The 23,475-nt window shown below is 38.2% G+C and overlaps 2 protein-coding genes across 2 annotated transcripts; both read left to right on the top strand.

The window, feature by feature from the left end:
- Positions 1–573: 573 nt before the first annotated feature.
- Positions 574–10,734, top strand: LOC127836192 (uncharacterized). The gene is made up of 4 exons (XM_052362671.1): positions 574–5,022; positions 8,307–8,434; positions 9,473–9,673; positions 10,588–10,734. Exon 1 carries the CDS (start codon positions 596–598, stop codon positions 2,216–2,218), a length of 1,623 nt encoding a protein of 540 aa, XP_052218631.1. The 5' UTR covers positions 574–595; the 3' UTR covers positions 2,219–5,022; positions 8,307–8,434; positions 9,473–9,673; positions 10,588–10,734.
- Positions 7,247–9,672, top strand: LOC127834117 (uncharacterized). The gene is made up of 3 exons (XM_052359737.1): positions 7,247–7,634; positions 8,357–8,434; positions 9,473–9,672. Exons 1-3 carry the CDS (start codon positions 7,247–7,249, stop codon positions 9,670–9,672), a joined length of 666 nt encoding a protein of 221 aa, XP_052215697.1.
- Positions 10,735–23,475: the final 12,741 nt, after the last annotated feature.

Here is a 23,475-nt window from a genome sequence, read left to right as displayed (position 1 = left end):
CCGGGAAATTAGTGCTTAACTTCAAGTTAAAGCGACGTGTTTCTTACTTTCAGTTTTTATTGATTATTGATAGCAACAACAGTGATAGCGATTTTGTTAATTGGTTATTGTTGGGCAATTAAATGTTAATTGTCTACCAGTAGACACAAAAGTTTTTATTTCAGAATTTCTTGGCCCATTTATTTTAGGTTTTTTATTAATTTAACTTTTTCATATTTACTTGTAAAGTTCTAAATTGACAATGGATATGGGAAGTGGATATACCCCACCATTTTTACTGGTAGCCCCAAGAAAAATTCGAGTGAACTACGACACTCCCACTAGATTATGCAATATTCTGGGTGTGGGCAGACAACTGGCACAGGCCATTGTTTTGATACGGGAAAATACGGGAAATTTGTTACCACATACTTTAGAGGCAATTATAGGGCGGCCGCTGACCTTTGGTGACATGACCGAGTTGGATTTTAGTACTAACCCCGCATTATTTAGAGAAGCCCTGGGGTATGGGGATGGGGCGGAACATGTTGGGGAGGGTAGAATGGGGCGGTCAATCGCAAATAGGCCCATTGACCCACACGAAAGGTGGATAGATATGTCTGTGCTTGAGAAGGAGTCGGTAAGTCAGGATCGCGAGAGGGCCCAACTCGAAGCCCAAATTTCGGCTCTTGAGGCGGACGTAGCTCAATGGGACGATTTTCTTCCCCAGATTGCAAAGCTTTTGCTCCCAAAGCGTCTGTTGTTACAGCCGGACAATATGATGACAAGCATACCGAAACCGTTTAATGTCGCATCAAGCGTCCCCGCCCCGCCCCCTTTGTTAGGTTTGCCTCAGAGTAGGGACAATGGGCCTACGGGATCCCATCGTGCCTCAAAGGGCCTTCTTGCCCCGAATGGTCTACCTGTCCCAATTCCATCTACCATCACTATTCCCATACCCAGCAATGCACCGATTTTCAATAACTTGCCCGGACCAAGCAACCCTCCTGGCCCAAGTATTCCCCCGACACAGAAAGATCGGGATGTTCTGACAAAATTGCCTAAGAGCCTGTTATATGATGGGCAGAGCAATTGGTTTGTTTTTCAGAGCAAGTTTGAGCGCTACGCAAGGGTGCAAGATTGGTCTGACGCAGAATGCGCCGATTGCCTTGGTTGGTGTTTGACAGGAAAGGCGGTCGATTTCTATGCGTTGCTTACCGAAGGGAGAGGGGCGGTACCTTACGCAGAGCTAATGCAGCGACTGCAGGAGCGTTTTGGCGCCAGGGAGCTTACCGCCACCGCGCAGGGCCGTTTCCACGTTGCCCATCAGGAAGTAGGCGAGTCCCTAGACAATTGGTCAGATCGGGCGCTGAAGCTGGCAACAGCGGCGTTTCGTGATCTGCCCTATGCATACGCCGCTGAACAGGCAGTGACGAAGTTTTGTCACGGTTTGATTGACGAGGAGGCCGGCAAGCATGTTAGTCTGCAGTTACCAACATCTATGGGAGATGCGATGAACATGCTGAAGATATATAGCCATGTTCAGTCGGCTTGCGCCGCGGCTCCGAGGTATACCCAGGAGACTGAGCAAGAAGAGTCAAGGTGGGTTCACGAGGTGAAGAAAGCACCCACTGCGGATGAGGTCAGTGTGTCGGCGGTCGACAAATTGACCCAGGTGGTCGAGAAGTTGCTTGATGCTGTGGAGAGATTGTCAAACTCTTTTGGAAGTTCGGCCGTTGATCCAGTTGTCCGACAACCGGGTAAGCCGTTTCGAAATAAAAAAGGCTATGCCGAATACCCTGTGGAGTGCCCCTACCCAGGGAAGGTCAGGAACCGGTGGTACAACGACCAACGCCAGGTTATGTATCCTTCGGGTGCGGGTGGCGGAGGTTTACGTGGGCATCGAAACCAAAATTCAAAAGTCCGCCCTGAGGGATCGTATCGCGGCAGATATGGTTCCAACTGGGGACATTTCCACGCCATGTCCTTGCCCAACCATAAGGAGAAGGAGCCCGTTGTGGTAGCTGCGACGACTAAGCAGTTGGGCCAACCGGAAGTGGATCATGTAAACCAGCTAGGTCCGGTTTCCCAGTTCTGCATGAAGGTGCAGCATGCCAAGGACGTGCACGATGCAGTTCCCTTGGTGCTGCCAACAGTGCCAGATGTCGTCAGTGATCCAAGGATGGTCATTGGCGAGAGCACTGAAGGAGACCATGGAGATCCTGTGTGCGATGATTAATTTCGCGTGCAGCGCGTTGCGGTTCAGTCTGCGGAGGCGGCTAAAAGCATGGCGACCGACAGGGCCGGCCAGGTGGGGGCCAAAATAGCCCAACGAAAAGCTGCTGAAACTACTCCGGCCACCGGAAGGCCAGTCCCTGTCAGACGGGCGACAGAAGTTGCCGCGTGTGACCGCCGTGAGGGCGGCGCATGCGGATGCCGAGTTACCCCAGATGACAGCTGGGAAGGTGGTGTTCGAAGACTTGTTATGCGTGGTTCCAAAGGGTGGCGACCCTCTAGTTCTCGCCGCTGGGAGCGGTCCCAGCGGTGGAAAATAGGGTGGCGACCACCAGAGCGTCTAACTTCCAAAATCTGTACCGCCTAAAATTGTAAATGGCGAGGTTACTTGTTAGTAAAACTAGGAAAACAATGCAAAATACAAAAGACCCCCAATTTAAAAAATTTACAGTAAAGTTGCAGTGACATTCTATTCGCGGTGTTGATAATGTATTACGGTGTACGCGGAGTATCTCTAGTAGTAACACTAAAAGCAGCAGCAGTAGTAGTAGTAGTAGTAGTAGTAGTAGTAGTAGTAGTAGTAGTAGTAGTAGTAGTAGTAGTAGTAGTAGCGGTAGTAGTAGTGGTAGTAGTAGTCGTAGTAGTAGTAGTAGTAGTAGCAGAAGTAGTAGTAGTAGTAGTAGTAGTAGTAGTAGTAGTAGTAGTAGTAGTAGTAGTAGTAGTAGTAAAAGCTGTTGTTATGAATATTACATAAAGTACGCGGTGTATAAAAGTAATAGTTCTCTTAAACATTTTGATTAATTTGATTAGATTGTTTTGAATATATATGTCCTATTGTCTCAGTTTAAGCCCAGTCTTTTATTGCAATATTGTTGGAACTATAAAATTGAAATTAATCTGAGCAGTGCTCTGCGAAATGGGGGTTTAATGAATAGGCATAAAGTGTCGTCCCAAATTATCTTGTGCCGTCCGCGCTTAACTTCCTGTAATTTTTGTATTACCGCGCTAAGAAGTGCTTTGCACAGTCACGGATGTGTTTGATTATTTCCCGTGAAGTATGTTGGGTTTTTTTTCCTTATGGTCGGGTGTGACATTGTCGGACATTGTCGGACGACCGCTGTCACACCGCACCATCGGATGTTGTAACTACGCAGATGGTGAATAGGAACCCGGTTTCCCCTGCAATATCCCAGTCTTGGCACCTCCGTCACCTTTTATCCTTCCATGTTAAGATTTGTGAGTCGATCTAACTTCAATCACTTCGTCATTGCTGTATCATGTCATTTATTACCGTAATTTTCTATAAATTCTTTTCTACCAACCATATGCTGAGCAATGTCGTAGAATTTTGCCGCATGAGTTTGTTTTTTATAGGTGACAGTGCTTGACGACCACTGTCACACTCAATACTGTTGGCCGGAAGTGGTATTTCCCGGAGTTGTTCTTTTAAACAATATTTGCAGGTCTTTTTTAATTTGTGTGTGACCGTGCTTGACGGCAACTGTCTCTAGCTTTGATTTTTTGAATGGCCGGAGATGTTTCCCGGTGCATGTACACTTTTATTTTGTTTTTATTTTTGTAAAGTACATTATTTCTCAGTGGGATCTCCATATTCTAATACATAACTGACTGTACTTGTTGGACGAAAGCCAACAAGAATGTTTTTCCTTGATTAAGCAATTGTCGGACGATAGCCGACAATAATGTTGTTTTTTTTAATTAACTAATGTGATGGAAATGTTCTTATGCAAGAAACATATTGGTCACTAACCGCTAGAATGCAGCGGTCTGTATGTACCCCGCTATGCGCTGGCACTCCTTTGCCTGCGGGAGGGGGATCATGGTCCCATTTGAGTTTCTGTCTCTTCTGCCTTGGGTGCGACCGTACGGCGGCGGCCCAAGAGGAGAAAAGTGGGAGGAATGTAGTGGGTACAATAGTTTTATTTTAGTTGTCTTTTACTCCATATAATGTCAATGATTATGTTGCAAAATGTACGTTCTCTATTTGAAATTAAAAGCAATTGTATGTATTATTTGGACAAAAATAAGATTATTTGTATTCTTATATTTTTAACCTTTTTGTCACTTTTATCGTATATTATGCAATCACATGCAGAGGGCGTAGGCCTTCTCATTTGGGCTGCGAGGGGATGTATTTGAATGATATTTTATGATTTTATTTGATAAGTTATTTTATTTGTTAAAATTTGTGAAAATGGATTGTAAGGTGGGTGCTCCTGTCCATTCATTGTGTAGACAAGGGGGGACAGGACTAGCCTGACCTTGTTTTTTTTAGAATATTGGGTCGAAAAGCTTTGGTAAGGCACCTGGTTTGATTTTTGTATTGATACACTCGGGTTTGGGGGCGTGTTGGGGCACTTGAGTTGATGGTGTGCTATTTTTGTTGGTACGGGCCGGTTTGTTTAAATTATAAATATATACAGGATGACCTGTCGCTGGATATTAAACATTTGTTTTTGTGTAGTGTTTTAATAATTATATTACAGGCCAATGGGTACTGACGTTTAATGGAGATGCATTAACTTTAGGTGTGGTCTATGGCAGGCGTTGCGCCAAAAGAGAGGTCGGACGAAAGCTATACCTGACTTAGGGGAGTTGGGTCAAGGTGCTTACGCAAGGGGCACTATTACTTCATCGGTAGCGCCGGTACGATTCCTTCGCTGTGTGGCGTCGTCCCAAAAGGACAAAAGTGGGAGGAGTGTTGTGCCGGTGCCCGGTCTACAAAATGCGCACATACCTCGTGATTGGGAACCAGCGACAAATTGCTTGGAGTAATTGTGAGCCTGAGTGAGTAATTGTGAGCCTTAGTATAGGTTATATTGTATTATATTGTATTATATTGTATTTTATGTGTGTTCAACACGTATTTACCTGGAAGGCCATTCCCAGAAGATATAAGTGAGTCTGTGACTGTGTATGTGAGTCTGTGAGTTGCCTGTGATTGTGTAAATATGTGGTAGGAAATGTTTTAAGATTGTATCGATCTTGATACACACATATCATTTATAGACAAAAAGTATACTTATAACTGTGAACCATTCCAGATAAGAAAATGAATTTTAAAAATACAATTCGATTCGGGTTGGTACCGATTTCGTAATAACCCATTCATAATCAATTCTAAGTGTACATGGACCACATCTTGATTTTAGTTTATATAAACTAAGATTATGAATTGTTTTAGACTTATCAACAACGATTTAAAGTTTTGAAATTTAAATAGTGTTTATAGTCACTGTAAACTATATCAACTGAACAATATTCCTAAATTATCATAAATACGTATAATAAATATGTAAATTTAAAAGGGAACAAGTTGAAATCTTACCACTTTGAAACAACAGTTATTTAACACTGTATATTCGTGGCAACACAAAAAATTACAGAAATGAAACTTGCTCTGGGAAAACCGGGCTTAATGCATTTGGGTAAAGTGCCGTCCTATATAAGCGTGTGCAGTCTGCACAGGCTAATCAGGGACGACACTTTCAGCCTAAATGGTATTTGCGGTAAGAAAAATTAATTTTTAACGAAAAATCGGAAACCGTCCCTGATTAGCCTTTGCGGACTTATAATAAAGCCCCATTTACCCAGAGCGAGGTTTTTAATTTTTGTTTGTTTGTTAGAGTTGCCGTTGAAGCATAGTGAATATAACTATTGTTACAAAGAAGTAAAAATTATCGCACAGGCTTATCAGGGACATCACTTTCCGCACATGCATTAAGCCCCGTTTATCCAGATCGAGGCTCAAATATCATTAACACACATACCATTCCACAACCCGGACCATTAACCGCTTCCGTGACGATAGCACCGCACTTGGCAGACGCCACTCCTCCCCGATCCTTGGAACTCGCCAAAACCGCATCTGGGCTTGCAGCCACATCGGGAACCACCGAGCCCCTACAATGGCGCCACCGCCAATTATACCACCGCCGCTTCCGCCGACGCCTCAGATAATACCGCCACCACCAACCACGCCGCCAATGACTCCTCGCCTTGCTTAAATTTAATTTGAATTGTATTTTGTAAAAAAATACACACACAACCAGATGCACATGTTCTAGAGTTTGTTATTCAATGGACCTTTTCACGTTTTGGTAAATAAACCAAATAAAAAAATTGTTTCAGATTTGCAAAATCGTTTTAGTTATGATATGTGCGTAGAAACAGTAAAATTGAACAATAACCAGGTTATAAAATATACATTGTATGCATTTTTGAAGATTAAAAAAACTGAAAATTATCAAGCGTTGAATAGTTTGCTGGTATCGTTATATTGTGTGATATTACGAGGAGTGCTATAAAATGTATGAAATACACCAATCACTGTATAAGCACGGATCGCCGAGTGGATTAATACACCAATCACTGTATAAGCACGGATCGCCGAGTGGATTAATTATGAGAATTTTACTTTAAGAGTCAGTGGTTCGAGCCCAGTTATGGGTTACTTAAAAAAAATGTTCTTCTTTATAACTGTAGCTATTTAGTTCCAACGTTTACGCTTATCAAATGTAAAGCATTTATTGACAAACTTCACTACATGCCAAAATCTGTGAAAAAGTCCCTTTACGCGACTTTACAGTAATTTAATAAATAAAATAGAAAATATGTAATCTAGAATCCGTGATGGAACTGACTGGTTTTCCTAGGTTTTGTCCGACTTTGGGTAAGTAAAGCATGAACATGTGGGAGAATTCTTCGCATACACGGTTTTGAAATATATTTAGGCCGAAATTGTGTCGCAAATCATTAAAAGCAAACATGTAACAATTAATTTTGATATTTTTTGTTTTGTGTTTAAAAATCGAAAGCGAAAACGCTATTTTAAGCTACTAGATTCCGCCCAAAAGTAGCGTTTTGTGGCCGTGAACAAATAAACTATTTTTAAGTCTAGTGAAAATAAAAAATATGAAATGCTGGGCCTTTACAGTCGTGTGATCTATTGAGTAGTCCACTAATACTATTGTGTATCTGCCCATGGTATTTTGCAAGTAAAGTGTCGAGTATGACGTCATCGAACACGCCACCATCGCCAACTTCACCGCCACGGACCCCACATCCCCAGCGCCAACTACACCGCCACCACGGACCCCACATCCCCAGCGCCAACTACACCGCCACCACGGACCCAACATCACCAGCGCCAACTACACCGCCACCACGGACCCCACATCCCCAGCGCCAACTACACCGCCACCACGGACCCCACATCCCCAGCGCCAACTACACCGCCACCACGGACACCACATCCCCAGCGCCAAATACACCGCCACCACGGACCCCACATCCCCAGCGCCAACTACACCGCCACCACGGACCCCACATCCCCAGCGCCAACTACACCGCCACCACGGACCCCACATCCCCAGCGAACGCTAACGCCACCAACGCACGTCTCCGCAACAAACAACGACTTTGTCTCCGTCTTAAAGTTCACCGCTTAATAATTAATAAACACTGTATACGCATCGTATTTTTTTATTTAAAAGATACCTTTAAGTACACCGCTACATTATTAATAAAAAATATACGCAACGTATTTTTTTTTAATTTAAAAAATGCAGTTGAGCGGGTTTAGGGCTATCTTAGCCATTTTATTAGATTTAAATCCAATTGAAGTTCTTGTATGTCAAACTGTGAACTATATATCATAATGAAGGTATTTCCAAAACATTTTGTTAATAATTAAAAGAAAATGGAATGGGACACATACATTAGTGGTTTTGTAGTTGCTCAACTACAAGTAAAGCGAACTGAACTCTGAAAATCATAAAAGCACTTATTTTTAAACTATGCAACGCTTAAGCATTTATCATTGTCTAAATAATGACATCTGCATAAACGATAGTCCGAATCCGCGGGCAGTTTGTATATCGCATTTTTACAAGCTGTGTCGACCTTCTGCCATCAGTACTCTTGAAATAACTTTACCAAAGTTCGACAGTTGCTTCAGGCTATGGAAAATAACTTGATTAGTTTCAGGCATTTAATAAATATTATATCGCGATAAAGTTGCCATGCTGTGAAATATCTGCAACAGATGTATAAATAGTGCTTCATTTCAGTGAACGGACACAAGTCGAGATCAAGAGATTTATCCAGATTCATTCTGCAGTCATCACAGCACCAGCTATGAACACGTTCATATTTGCGCTGCTAATCTTTGGCTTCGTCGCAATGACTACAGTGGAGGGTAGGTGGACATAATTATTAATATAATGATTATTATTTTCATCGATTACATGGACCGTGCTCTGTGTAAAGAGGGTTTAATGCATGTGCGTAAAGTGTCATCACAGATTAACAAAAGCGGAGCCTGTGCAGTCCGAACCGGCTAATCAGGGACGACACTCTCCGCATAAACTGTATTTTTGATGAGAAGAGACTTTCATTAAACAGAAAATATCATAAAAGTGGAAAGTGTCATATCTGATAAGCCTGTGCGCGCAGGCTGATCAGGGACGGCACTTTACGCACATTTCTCGATTGTTTTCTCGATTGTTTGTCGTTATTGTATGACTTGTTCATTGATCAATAATTTTATCAGATGTTGAGTATTTATTTAAGGAATTTCGCAGATTGTAGGTTTTTAAAAAAATACTTTTTGTATTTTCAAGAAATTACATCGTCCCTGACACTTTCTACCGATCGGTTGTTATATTTAGTTTTCAATAAATTATATTGGCTTCTTCATGTGATACGCTGTCCGCAAATGGCACAAGAACAAAAGGTTCTTTCGTTCGTATGCCATAAACGGCAACATAACACCGACAGTCTTAGGCAATTACGCAGTCTGGTCAGGAGCTACCATGTTAATGATAACAACTGTAACACAAGGTTTCGTTGTCTTAAAAGCGGACAGGGGAATTCCTGACAAGACTGCGCGATTGTGCAGGAGAGTCTCAATCTACGCAGGCCGCATATGGCATGAGGCCCATTTTCTAATATCGCCGATTGGTTGTTTAACATGTTTCTGGAACTTCTTTCATTTATCAATTATGTATATGATCACTTACTTATTTACTTGTTTGATGAATATAAAGTATTGGATTGCATAAAAATACAATATGCTAGTTTTATATACATAACGTCTACGAATAAGTTGCACCGTTACACAATTGTAAATAATCACGTTGCGGCATACTGACAGCATACGGATAACGTTATGTCCACTAAAATTAGGAAGAATAAAAATCAAATATGCATGATTTGCCTTGATTTTATGATACAGGCGGCAGAAGAGGTGGTGTTATTGCCGGTGGCCAATTCAGTGGCGGTATAATCGGCGGTGGAGGCGGACATGGCGGTGGCGGCGTCATAGCCGGGGGCAGTGCATCGGGCGGCATCGCGGCAGGTGGAAACAATGGCAACGGCGGCTTCATTGCAGGAGGAAGCGCCAGCGGAGGCGGAATTTTCGGACGTCCAGGCTAAGGTGTTTATGGTTTTATAAAAAGAAGCAAAGTTAAATATATAATATTAAAAACATTACCAGTTAATCTATGATTGTAATTGGTTAATAACTTGAAAAACTTCAAAACGCTAAAAATACTTTCAAAATGTTAAAGTGTTTGTACATGTAGACTCTTTAAAAACGAAAAAATTTATTGACGCTAACGTGTTACATACGCGGTCATATCATAATCGTGATCTTAATGTTCTTTAAATGATTCGTTTAATTTAATATATTTTAAAATATATTTTTGATGTTTCATTTAAGAATGTGAATAAGAAAAAATAAGATTTAAAATATCCATTAATTATCCCCCGTCATAGGCTGAGGAATATGGTTTTAGCGTTGTCCGTCCGTCCGTCTTTCCGTCCGTCCTGAGCCATATCTTGGAAGTGCTTTGGCGGATGTCATTGAAACTTGGTATGAGTATATATATATATGGATAAAAGGATGATGCACGCCAAATGGCATTGCACACCATCTGTTAATAACGAAGTTATGGCCCTTTGTATCTTAAAAAATGATTTTGTGTGTGTGTCCGGAGCCATATCTTGGAAGTGCTTTGGCTGATTTCATTGAAACTTGATATGAGTATATATATGGACTAGAGGATGATGCACGCCAAATGGCACTGTTAATAACAGAGTTATTACCCTTTGTATCTTGAAAAAATGCTTTTTTCAGTGTCAAATATAACACTTTTGTGTCCAGAAGCATATTGGCGGGGTATATCAATTCAACGAATGTGCTTGTTTATATTTGGTGTCGCAGCTTATGTTCGTGTCGTAGCGCTTACAACTATGCTTGTTATTATTGTGATTCTTTCTTCATTCCGTTTTAATTTCATTACGGTCGAAATTAACATTATGTAAAAACGACGTGTTTTACTGTTTCAGATCGACATGAAAAAAAGACGAGTTTACATAGTGAAACCGCGTCAACCCTTATTACATGATTATTGTATGTAACCTAATTATGATAATCTAATATCAATTACATATTTAGCCAAATAAGTTAGAGCTTGAATAAAAGACAAAAAGGAATAGTTAGTTTTATTTTACCTTTATTAGTATGAGTATCGAAAAATATAATACAAATCAAAAGAAATATCTAAACATATGAACAACAACAACAATCATTGTTATCGGACGGAAACATTTTGAGTATTTGGTATATACTGTTTTTGAAAGCTTAAGCGTACACATGCATAAAACATATGAGCCGCGCTCTGTGAAAATGGGGTTTAATGAATTTGCGTTAAGTGTCGTTTCAGATTAGCCAGGCATTTTGAATAAACTGGATTTTTGCTAAGTAGAGACTGTCTTTAAACAGAAAATATCTTAAAAGCGGAAAGTGTCGTCCCTGATTAGCCTGTGCGGACTGCAGGTGCCAATCTGGGACGACACTTTACGCACATGCATTAAACCCCCTTTTCACAGAACACGGCTTCTATATGTTGAGCACTAAATCTTTTAGCACATGTAGGATGACGTTTATTGATATCAATACAAATAAATGATTGGATGTACCGCAATAAAGTGGGATGATGGAACAGCATAGGTGTCAGAAAACACGTTATTAAAAGAAGATCTTTTGAAGAACATCAATTAGTGAAAATATACACATTACACTAAAAATCATTTTGAAGGGAAAATAAATTCATTGTAATGCTATTTATATATTAATATATGTCATTGAAACGCAAGCTGTTATTTCATACGTATGTGTATGGCAATCAGATTAATATATCCTTAAGTCTAAATAAACTTTTCTTTTCTGTTATTTTACAATGATGCTAAAGTTTAATTCAGTTTGTTACACTTTCTTTCTTTAAAAAAAAAACACAAAAGACGAATATTTAAATGCAATACTCGCAATGAAGTCAGCCAATAGTAACTGAATGTACTTGTTGTAACCTTTATTATGATTCATGTTCATCCGAATTGTATACAATGTGTGTGTGCGTGTGTGTGTGTGTGTGTGTGTGTGTGTGCGTGCGCGCGTGTGTGTGTGCGTGCGTGTGTGCGGATGGCAATCGGAACCTCCTTTATTTAACTAGCTGCTGGGAAGGCAACATTTTAATGGTCGAATCGAGAAAACCCTTGACAGAAATTTGGGCGATTGTTGTTTAAACAGTATGTTTTTTTATAGTATGCTAAAAATCTTGAACTTGTGTGGGTAATTTGCGGGTTTCGCTACACATCTGATTCGTTTGTATTATTAAGATGTATGTTTTATGCATATATGTTTTGCAAACATAGCAACACTCTACCTTCTGGTGGTCGCTTATTTCCGTACAGCACGTTTTATACCGGTATAGTTTGTGACAATTAAGGGACTTGTCAACAGATTGCATTAAGAAAATAAAACTTTCATTAAATAGTTTCAAATAATTATTGCAATAAGGAAACAACATACAATTAAAAATATACTTGAATTGAGTTCTAACACGGGACATTTAGAAGCAAAAGCTAGCCAGCTGCCACGCAGGCATTCAAATCTGGAGGATAGTGTACGTTTTATGTAGGTAATACGCATGTTTGTTTATTTATTAAGAGAAAGCGTTACAACCGCTATTTTTTACGATTTGTATAAATGAATAAGAATAAACAATCACATATTTAAACATTAATGTTCACCTGTTTGAAAAAGATTCTTCTTTGAGCGTATGTCATTTTAATTATAATTTTGCTAATCTGTAGACAAGTCCCCTAAACTCAACTTAATTATCGTTGAAGATTTGTACAATGTTGACGCCATAATATGACATTTGAAGCAACATTGTTTAAACATTAGCTCCGGAATGAAAGCGTGAGCTCGTTTAGATCTTTCAAGCTCAAAAAATAATAAAACACACGAACACTGATGTACCGCCCCTCCCCTACGAACATACGTTTCTACACGATAGTTAAGGAAGTCAATTACTTTACTTTAACTATGCCCAGCTGACATATTTTCAGTGGTATTTTCGTATCTAAGAAAGGAGAAACCCATGCACAAGTCATTTCCCTAAACCGTAGCGCCATTCGTTTTTCGTTCACCGTTTATTTACGCATACACGGTAAACGGGAATACAAACTTCATTTTAATTGTCAAACATTGATGTTCGTGCTTTTAATAGTAAAACGAAAAATAGATTACAACTATGTCTTGATTTTCGCGTCGTTTTTTTTCGAATTCAAAACGAAGCACAAACAGACACCTTATTCGCGGACCATTTGGTTGCCTGAATTGCATTTAAACGTGGGAACATCCATTCATATTTGATTTACAAAGATAACATAATTGGCTGTCGCCGTATGTGCTTCAATAACCCCTATTTAAATATTTTGTATTTGATTTGCATATTACAGCGTCTCACATATTTCATTTTACAAAATCATTTCTCTAATTGGCCATGACGATGGTTGCCTTTGAAGTTTAGTTGATTTGTTACCACTTACATCGCAACGACTTTAATGTGATAATAGACTGCACCTGTTTAAGTATTCTAGTTGTATGCTGGTAAAGGGCGCATTTGAAAATTATATCTAAAAGAAACGACGTCAATGTGCAATGTCAACTATTTATAGGGAAATTAATATCATAAAGTGTGTTGTTTTTGTTTTTGTTTTTGTTTCAAGCAAATTAACAAGTGTTTAGTGGCAAGCATTCAAGTACAGTAATAGTTATTCTTATATTTATCCGAATAAACTGCGTCGAGTATTTACTATCAAATAAAACGCAAACCATCGGTCGGCACGTCATACACTAATTAATATGCAAAAAAATCTTCCCCGGTTTGTTATTCACGTTACATTATTCCTTCACTAAGACACACATGTATACTGTAAACACATGTGCGGACATATAACGTTGACTTCTCCAAAAGCAACAATAGCAATGACCATGGACTCAATAATCGAATATGATCGACATTCATGTAAGTTAGTCAATGTACACTTCAAGCATTGGCTTTCAACAAAAACAAAAATATCTGACTATTCTTAATCAAACTTTACAAATAAATACTTATTCAAAGACAGGACTTCGTACTGAATTCACTGTTTGGGTGTTAGAAAACTAACGCGACTGCCAATGCCATATATATTCTTGACCTCAACCTTACGGTAAAAACTTAAAATGGTTTTTAAAGTAAAAGAAAAAAGTATTTAAGGTACACCATTGCGCTTTTGTGCGTTTTGTGAAGTTTCATCTTGATACCTACCAGGAGAAATAACTGTTTATTTTTTAGAATAAGTATTTATGGTTTTTATGCACTGCGCTTATCTTTATTGCGATCAACCTACTTATTATATACTCCAGATAATATTAAAGTATTAATATAAAGAAGTGAAACTCCAGCTGCTATATTGAATTCTCATTATATACAGTTAGTTGGTCCTTTATTTGTGGCAAGGCAAGTGACCAATTGCCAAAACAGCACAATACAAAACAACATACATAACACATAAATGAATAAAGCTGGGGTGACCGCCTTGGAACGGACATTGCAAAGCATTATGGGTTTAAACCGGTTTTAGAGCGCTCAACCTCACACTTGGCCCAGCAAAATGCATGATACATTTAAGTGTAAATAAAATTTACACTATAGTGGGGGACATATTGTTTTTGCCCTGTCTGTCTGTTGGTTTGTTTGCGCCAACTTTAACATTTTGCAATAACTTTTGCTATATTTGAAGATAGCAACTTCATATTTGGCATGCATGTGTATCTCATGGAGCTGCACATTTTGAGTGGTAAAAGGTCAAGGTCAAGGTCATCCTTCAAGGTCAAAGATCAAAACTAAATCAAAGCGGCGCAGAAGGGGACATAGTGTTTCTGACAAACACATTTCTTGTTGGATTTGAGCTCAGTGCACAAATATGGCTTAAAGATCGCTTTCAAATACGGTATCCAGTTCCATAGTATATCGCAAACTGTCATCTAATGTTTTGATCCATTTACACGTGTATACATATTATTATAAAATCTGACTGGGGTAGTCAGTTTTCTTTAAATAAACTCCCATGTACTGAACATTCAACATTGCGTTTCTGATATAATATCTCAGCACCACAAGATAAAGAAACAATAACAGATGTTATCTGCAACTTGTACGGCACATTGCTGTATAATTAACAAATGGTATCAGCAGACGCATGTGCGTTGGTTTCGCAACATTAAAGCGATTCGTTCAATTTGCTTTGTTTTATGTAGAAATTACACACTTTAATCTGCCTTATAGCTGAACGCTCTTCGGAGTCCCATTGATTCAGACGGCAACCCCATGCAGGACAACTTTCGGCCTCCCCAACAAATTAAAGGGAGAAAAGTCGAACTTCCTTTAAATGAGACCCAGTTCTGAATAACTTCCCTTACATTATAGAAAGCGTTTACAGCAGTAGACATTTAAAAAGGTGTACGTTTTGGGCGCATACATACATTTTGGTTGCACATAATAATAGTTTATTCATGTTTTATTCCCCAGTAGTTGTATAAAAAAACGAGGAGCCCATGGGTATAAAATGCAACTATTTGTGCAATATTGCGTGTGGGCAATACACAAACGACTTGTCATTGGAAATCTAAGATATTTAAATACTCATGGCATTTCTTTGTTAACACTCATTTATATTGAATTATAAAAATACCTGTCTGAAAAGAATAGATATTGTTGAAAGGATGTTTGTGTTTTGTATAGATATTTTATATTTGTTGTTATGTTCATCTAGAAAGATACATGAGCTCATCATATTAAGAGCTAATCACGTTTTGACATGACTCTTTGAATTCTCTTTGAGATTGCGGCATAGTATTCTTTTCGTTTGTAGCAACAGGAATTGATTTATGTGTTAACGATATATCTTCAACTCTGCAACATGATAACAAAATACCACACTCTGTAGGACTATGCTACTGCTACTTCTACTGCTACTGCTACTGCTACTACTACTACTACTACTACTACTAACTACTACTACTACTACTACTACTATTACTACTACTACTACTACTACTACTACTACTACTACTACTACTACTACTACTACTACTACTACTACTGCACCACCACCACCACAACCACCACCACCACCACCACCACCACTACCACCACCGCCACCACCACCACCACCGCCACCACCGCCACCACCACCACCACCACCACCACCGTGACAAAAAACGTATTCACATAATGGCTGCTACTACAACTTATAGACCATATAGGAGGGCATGCATGTTTTACAAACAGCCCTTGTATTAAGAAATGGGTTTCTGCTTTATATCTAGAGAATGCTTGTACTCCTAATGTCATCTCAATTGGTATGCTGGTTACATGGGAGGAAAAAATGACTCCTGTTGATTTTGAGGTCTTCAGGTCAAAGGTCAGTTGATTTAGACATGACATCAACAATGTACTATTTTTTTAAGGTCCTGAAAATTATTTGTTACAATATAAGGATTAATCTTTTCTTTCTTTGGTTTTGAAGTTTTCATTTGGTGTTAAAGTTTTCGTCTTGGCTTGTTTCTATTATAAATTTAAAGATGTATTACGGTATCTTAACTTAAATATATTTGACTTTTGGACATCTAAATCGTTATTGCTCCAGTCTACTTTTGTAATATACTTGAGTAGTAATTCCGTTTGAGGGTTGTTTTTATGCTCCCCCCAAAAAAATTGGGGGGAGCATATAGTCGCCGCTTCGTCTGTCTGTCCGTCTGTGTGTCCCTCCGTGTGTCCGTCTGTGCACAATTTTTGTCCAGGCTATTTCTCAGCAACTAATGACCGGAGTTCAATGAAACTTTATGGGAAGCTTCACTACCAAGAGGAGATGTGCATATTAAAAGCGGGTTCTGGTTGGATGATTTTTCACAGAGTTATGGCCCTTTGAAATTTTCCATTAACTGTACATATAGTGCAATTCTTGTCTGGTTTATTTCTCAGCAACTAATGACCGGAATTCAATGAAACTTTATGGGAAGCTTCACTACCAAGAGGAGACGTGCATATTATCAGCAGGTTCTGGTCAGATGATTTTTCAAAGAGTTATGGCCCTTTGATATTTTATATTAAAAAAAATTATTGTCCTCCCCCCCCCCCCAATTACTGTGCCCTCAAGACGTTTCCTTTTATCTGAATATATAGTGCAATATTGTGACAAAAAGAACCTTTGGGGAGCATCAACCATCTCCAACGGTTTCTTCTTTTTAATAAACATCAGGCTTTTGTACATGTCATTGTCTCACTTCTTGCGATAAAGTTCTAGTCCTGTCTAAGAATGTCTGTGTAGAAAACAAAGGTTTTAAGTTAGTATACATACAAAGATGTCACATTCAGTATAACATTTTATGTATGTATCTTGATTTATAGTGTTGATTAATTTTATATCGGTATGATATATACTACTACTTTATAGTAGTGTTCATTCCATTGTATTTGTGGGGATGGGGACAGTGTTAATTTGTGTTTCGTTTTCATGATGTCTATTTAATTGATTCCTTAATTACTCCTGGGAATGTCTTTGTCCTTTATAAATACTTATCAAATTTCAAGACTGTTATTGATTACCTTTGGAAATATGAGGCTGATATTAATTCATTTCAGTAGAACCTATGCTTTTAAATGGTGAAAAGGGAACATTCCTTTTGCCCCTCCTGTTCCCTTGTAATATAAAACCTCATTGATTTGGGCAGATAAAGTTGAGCAGATTGTCTGTGGCGGACATTCATTTGGATGACTGTTAAGGCACAAACATTTCTTATGCCCCCCTTTGAAGAAGAGGGGGTATATTGCTTTGCACATGTCGGTCGGTCTGTTGGTCCGTCCACCAGGTGGTTTCCGGATGATAACTCAAGAACGCTTGGGCCTAGGATCATGAAACTTCATAGGTAGATTGATCATGACTTGCAGATGACCCCTATTGATTATGAGGTCACTAGGTCAAAGGTCAAGGTCACGGTGACCCGAAATAGTTAAATGGTTTCCGGATGATAACTCAAGAACGCTTATGCCTAGGATCATGAAACTTCATAGGTACATTGATCATGACTGGCAGATGACCCCTATTAATTTTCAGGTCACTAGGTCAAAGGGTAAGGTCAAAGTGACTCGAAACAGTAAAATTTGTTAAGTGATTTAACTACTGTGAAAACTTGAAAATAAAATATAAAAAAATAATGATGTCAAAGGTATTATTGTAGTTAATATTTTCAAGAATTATCATATATTAATTTGGCGCAAAAATGGTTAAGTGAGATATTAAGAAAAACTGCATTTAAACATAGATATGTTGTAGTATATAACGTGATTAATTTCAAAATACAGGTATTGTGATACAAGTCTGTGACTTGCACTCTTACAAAATCAAGCGTGTTGAATGAAAACTGTAAAATATGAGTACAAATAAAGAATATTGTCCAGTACGTGTACATTGAATTTAATCAAATAAGGATTATTTACATGATCCATGGGTTGGCAAATTAATTTTTACAAGATTTTTATAAGCCACATAGTTGACAAATGTATTTTGTGGATTTCTCTGATAAATGCAGATCAATGTTGGATGCAGCAACAAGTTCTGCTCTTCCCAATTCAGATCAATGTCTGGTGCAGTAACCAGTTCATTCCCTATTCAGGTCGATTTTGAGTGGAGTAACCGGTTCCTTCCCTATTCAGACTTAAATGTCCAGTGCAGTAACCAGTTCCTCCCCTATTCAGATCAATATTGGATGGAGAAACCAGTTCCTTCCCTATTCAGATCAATGTCAGGGGCAGTAACCATATATAAACATGAGTTCCTTCCTTATTCATATCAATTTTGAATGCCATAACCAGTTCCTTCCCTATTCAGATCAATTGTGGGTGCAGTAACCAGTTCCTTTCATTTTCAGATCAATTGTTGGTGCAGTAACCAGTTCCTTCTCTATTAAGATCAATTGTGGGTGCAGTAATCAGTTCCTTTCCTATTCAGATCAATTTTGAGTGCAGTACAGTAATCAGTCCTTCCCTAATCTGATCAATCTTGGGTTCAGTAACCAGTTCATCTCTTTCCAAACTAGATCAATGTTGGGTGCAGTCACCAGTTCCTCTTTCCAATTCAGATCAATGTCAGGTGCAGTAACCAGTTCCTCTCTATTCAGATCAATGTTGGATGCAGTAACCAGTTCCGTTGGGATCATCCGGTGCTGCTGCAGTACTGGCCACGAGGTGGGAATGGATTCAAACCAGTACGACAGGCGTGCTACCCGGAGATGGCTTGCAACGGGCACTACACCGAGGCCAGCATGTACTATGCTGGCCCTCATGGTCACTGGGAGCTTGTCGTTATTCCTGTCACTGAAGAGCTTGCTAAATAGTAATGTTTCATTATGGTCGTGTCTATATAGGATCCTTAATAAATTGCTACAATGGATACCAAATCTATATATTTGCAGCATCGTTTACGACAATGTTTTTTTTTTGTTAAATAAATTATTTGAAAAGAAAATCGCTGTTGATAAAGACCAAATTTGGATTAAAGGGTGTCAAAGTATCAATAAAACTGTTGATATGCACAATGGCTACAAGTAAAATCTGTCTTTTCAACCGAAGTACCGCTCATCAAAACAAAATTGTATCCATTATAGACGATTTCAAGAATATAGCCAGCCATTCTATACATAGATGGTGACGTCACTACGTTATTGTCACCTCTATACTTAGACGCATCACGCACCTCCATTTGGAGGCATTTATGACTACGACACAAAGAAGTCCGCGGATGAATGAAGAATTTGCTTTATAAGTAAACATTCATGTTATGATTTAAAAGTTAAGTATTATTTTGTTCAGTCTTACGGTCTTATGTTAGTATCAATTATAATTTTCGTTAGTTTTCAACTATTTCGCTCTTTATTCATTTTTTTAAAAAAAGAACTTTCACTTTCGGTTGTATAACAACATGTATCCTTTATTGACGAAAGTTTGCAATGAAATAGCGTTTTCAAAACCGCTTAAAAAGTTTCAGAAGGTGTGTCTGATGCATGTTTTGAAAAGACACAATGTCATAGTTATATTGCCGACTAGTATGGGAACAATTTGATATTTCAAGTGGCTCCATTTGCATTGCAAGAGAAGTTCAAATTGACTTGTTCAGTTTGTTAAATGTTGACACCCTTATTATATATTTTTTTATAAGTGCCTGATAAATTTATTTCTTTAAATAATTGAAATCATTGAAAATTTAGTAAAAGCACGGCATTGATGTTCTATGATGGTTATTTTTAGTGGAATAGTATGTTACAAATTACAATAAAACAATTATAACTATTGTATTAATGAATTTAGATTAGGTGTCATTTTTAAATGGGGTAGTAATTCATTATATGAGATTAGCACATTATATAGTTGAAAAATAAATAACACATAAATGACTTACCATAGTGAAATAAAGTAGCATAGAATATGTTGCAGGTCACAAAATGCAAAACTGAAGTTCAAACTCAGAAGAAGCTTTGCAAATATTTTACACTGACAACACTGTTGATTTTCCAAAAAAAATCCTTCCTATCTTCCTGCCCTAGTTTTTAGGGGAAAATTTTAATATTATTAATATCATTGAATTAAATTATTAAAATATCAATATGTTTTGATTACATTAGCTAATTATAGTATTATATTATTAGTAATGAAATACTTTGCGAGGAAAGTCCCATTCTGTTTTAATTAGTCTTAATTACCTACTAGTAAAATTGAAATTATCAGTGACATCCAATAATTGGATTATATGCGTGTGAATGCATATGTTTTTTTGACAGTTACATAGTACCATATTTAATTGTATAACAACAAATAACTATAGTTCCACAACCCAGCCCAAGTTTACACAAACTGAATTAATTCATCAATTGATCCTATTTAATTATATTAAAAACAACATGTGTAAGATTTTGAGAATATCCCATGTATTCCTCTAGTATTCCTTTAGTACACCCAGGGTTGGCACCAATCGACCGCCCCCGGTTTTAACCGGCGGTTTTTACTGGTTAAAACCGCCCCGGTCAATACTCCCAAATTTGTCATGACTGGTCAATACTGGTCGATTGAACTTTACCCCCAATTTTGATTAATATTCCATGCTTAATTAACAATATTGATAATATAAATTAAACAGACATGTTGCCAATAATGTCTTAAGCTATTAATACCCACTAAAGACCGGTGTGACACAATGTATAGCCAGCTGTATTGATACTTACCAAATTTGGATCCATTCTAGACAAAAAAATTCAAGAGTCTAGCCAGCTCTTTTGATAGAGTCTAGCCATCTCTATTGTACCGAAATTGGATCCGTTCTAGACGATTTCAAGAGTCTAGTCAGCTCTCTTGATGCTTACCAAAATTGGATCAATTCTAGATGATTTCAATAGTAAACCAGCTATATTGATACTTACCGAAAGTGTATCCATTCTAGACGATTTCAAGAGTTAGCCAGCTCTATTGATACTTGCCAAAAAGGAATCCATACGGCAATTTCAAGAGTCTAGTTCTATTGATACTTACCGAAATTGGATCCATTCTAGACGATTTTAAGAGTCTAGCCAGCTCTATTGATACTTACTAAAATTGGGATCCATTCTAGACGTTTTCAAGAGTTAGCCAGCTCCATTGATACTTACAAAAATGGGATCCATTCTAGACGATTTCAAGAGTCTAGCCAGCTCTTTCGATGCTTACCGAATTTGGGATCCATTCTAGATGATTTCAAGAGTCTAGCCAGCTCTATTTATACTTACCGAAATTGGATCCATTCTAGACGATTTCAAGAGTCTAGCCAGCTCTATTGATACTTACTAAAATTGGGATCCATTCTAGACGCTTTCAAGAGTTAGCCAGCTCCATTGATACTTAACAAAGTGGGATCCATTCTAGACGATTTCAAGAGTATAGCCAGCTCTATTGATACTTACCGAATTTGGGATCCATTCTATACGATTTCAAGAGTCTAGCCAGCTCCATTGATACTTACCAAAATGGGATCCATTCTAGACGATTTCAATAGTATAGCCAGCTCTATTGATACTTACCCAAATGGGATCCATTCTAGACGATGTCAAGAGTCGAGCCAGCTCTATTGATACTTACCCAAATGGGATCCATTCTAGACGATGTCAAGAGTCGAGCCAGCTCTATTTATACTTACCAAAATTGGATCCATTCTAGACGATTTCAAGAGTATAGCCAGCTTTATTGATACTTACCCAAATGGGATCCATTCTAGACAATTTCAAGAGTATAGCCAGCTCTATTGATACTTACCGAATTTGGGATCCATTCTAGATGATTTCAAGAGTCGAGCCAGCTCTATTTATACTTACCAAAATTGGATCCATTCTAGACGATTTCAAGAGTATAGCCAGCTTTATTGATACTTACCCAAATGGGATCCATTCTAGACAATTTCAAAAGTCTAGCCAGCTCTATTGATACTTACCAAAATTTGATCCATTCTAGACGATTTCAAGAGTCTAGCCAGCTCTATTGATACTTACTAAAATTGAATCCATTCTAGACGTTTTCAGAGTTAGCCAGCTCCATTGATACTTACCAAAATGGGATCCATTATAGACGATTTCAAGAGTATAGCCAGCTCTATTACCGAATTTGGATCCATTCTAGACGATTGCAAGAGTCTAGCTAGCTCTCTTGATGCTTACCAAAATTTGATCCCGTCTAAACGATTTCAATATGTAACCAGCTCTATTGATACTTACCGAATTTGGATCCATTCTATACGATTTCAAGAGTCTAGCCAGCTCTGTCGATGCTTACCAAAATTTGATTCAGTCTAGAAGTTTTCAATAGTTAACCTGCTCTATTGATAATAACCGAAATTGTACATTCAAGACGATTTCAAGAGTAAGCCAGCTCTATTTATACTTACCAAAATTAGATCCATTCTAGACGATTTCAAGAGTCTAGCCAGCTCTATTTATACTTACCAAAACTGGATCCATTCTAGACGATTTCAAGAGTATAGCCAGCTATATTGATACCAAAATGGGATCCATTCTAGACAATTTCAAAAGTCTAGCCAGCTCTATTGATACTTACAAAAATTGGATCCATTCTAGACAATTTCAAGAGTCTAGCCAGCTGTTTTGATACTTACCGAATTTGATTCCATTCTAGATGATTTCAAGAGTCGAGCCAGCTCTATTTATACTTACCAAAATTGGATCCATTCTAGACGATTTCAAGAGTCTAGCCAGCTCTATTTATACTTACCAAAACTGGATCCATTCTAGACGATTTCAAGAGTATAGCCAGCTATATTGATACCAAAATGGGATCCATTCTAGACAATTTCAAGAGTCTAGCCAGCTCTATTGATACTTACAAAAATTGGATCCATTCTAGACAATTTCAAGAGTCTAGCCAGCTGTTTTGATACTTACCGAATTTGATTCCATTCTAGATGATTTCAAGAGTCGAGCCAGCTCTATTTATACTTACCAAAATTGGATCCATTCTAGACGATTTCAAGAGTATAGCCAGCTTTATTGATACTTACCCAAATGAGATCCATTCTAGACAATTTCAAAAGTCTAGCCAGCTCTATTGATACTTACCAAAATTGGATCCATTCTAGACAATTTCAAGAGTATAGCCAGCTCTATTGATACTTACCAAAATTTGATCCATTCTAGACGATTTCAAGAGTCTAGCCAGCTCTATTGATACTTACTAAAATTGAATCCATTCTAGACGTTTTCAGAGTTAGCCAGCTCCATTGATACTTACCAAAATGGGATCCATTATAGAC

This window comes from Dreissena polymorpha, chromosome 6 (genome assembly GCF_020536995.1).
Source record: "Dreissena polymorpha isolate Duluth1 chromosome 6, UMN_Dpol_1.0, whole genome shotgun sequence".
Taxonomy (NCBI): domain Eukaryota; kingdom Metazoa; phylum Mollusca; class Bivalvia; order Myida; family Dreissenidae; genus Dreissena; species Dreissena polymorpha.
This window is presented reverse-complemented; position numbering and strand designations above follow the sequence as displayed.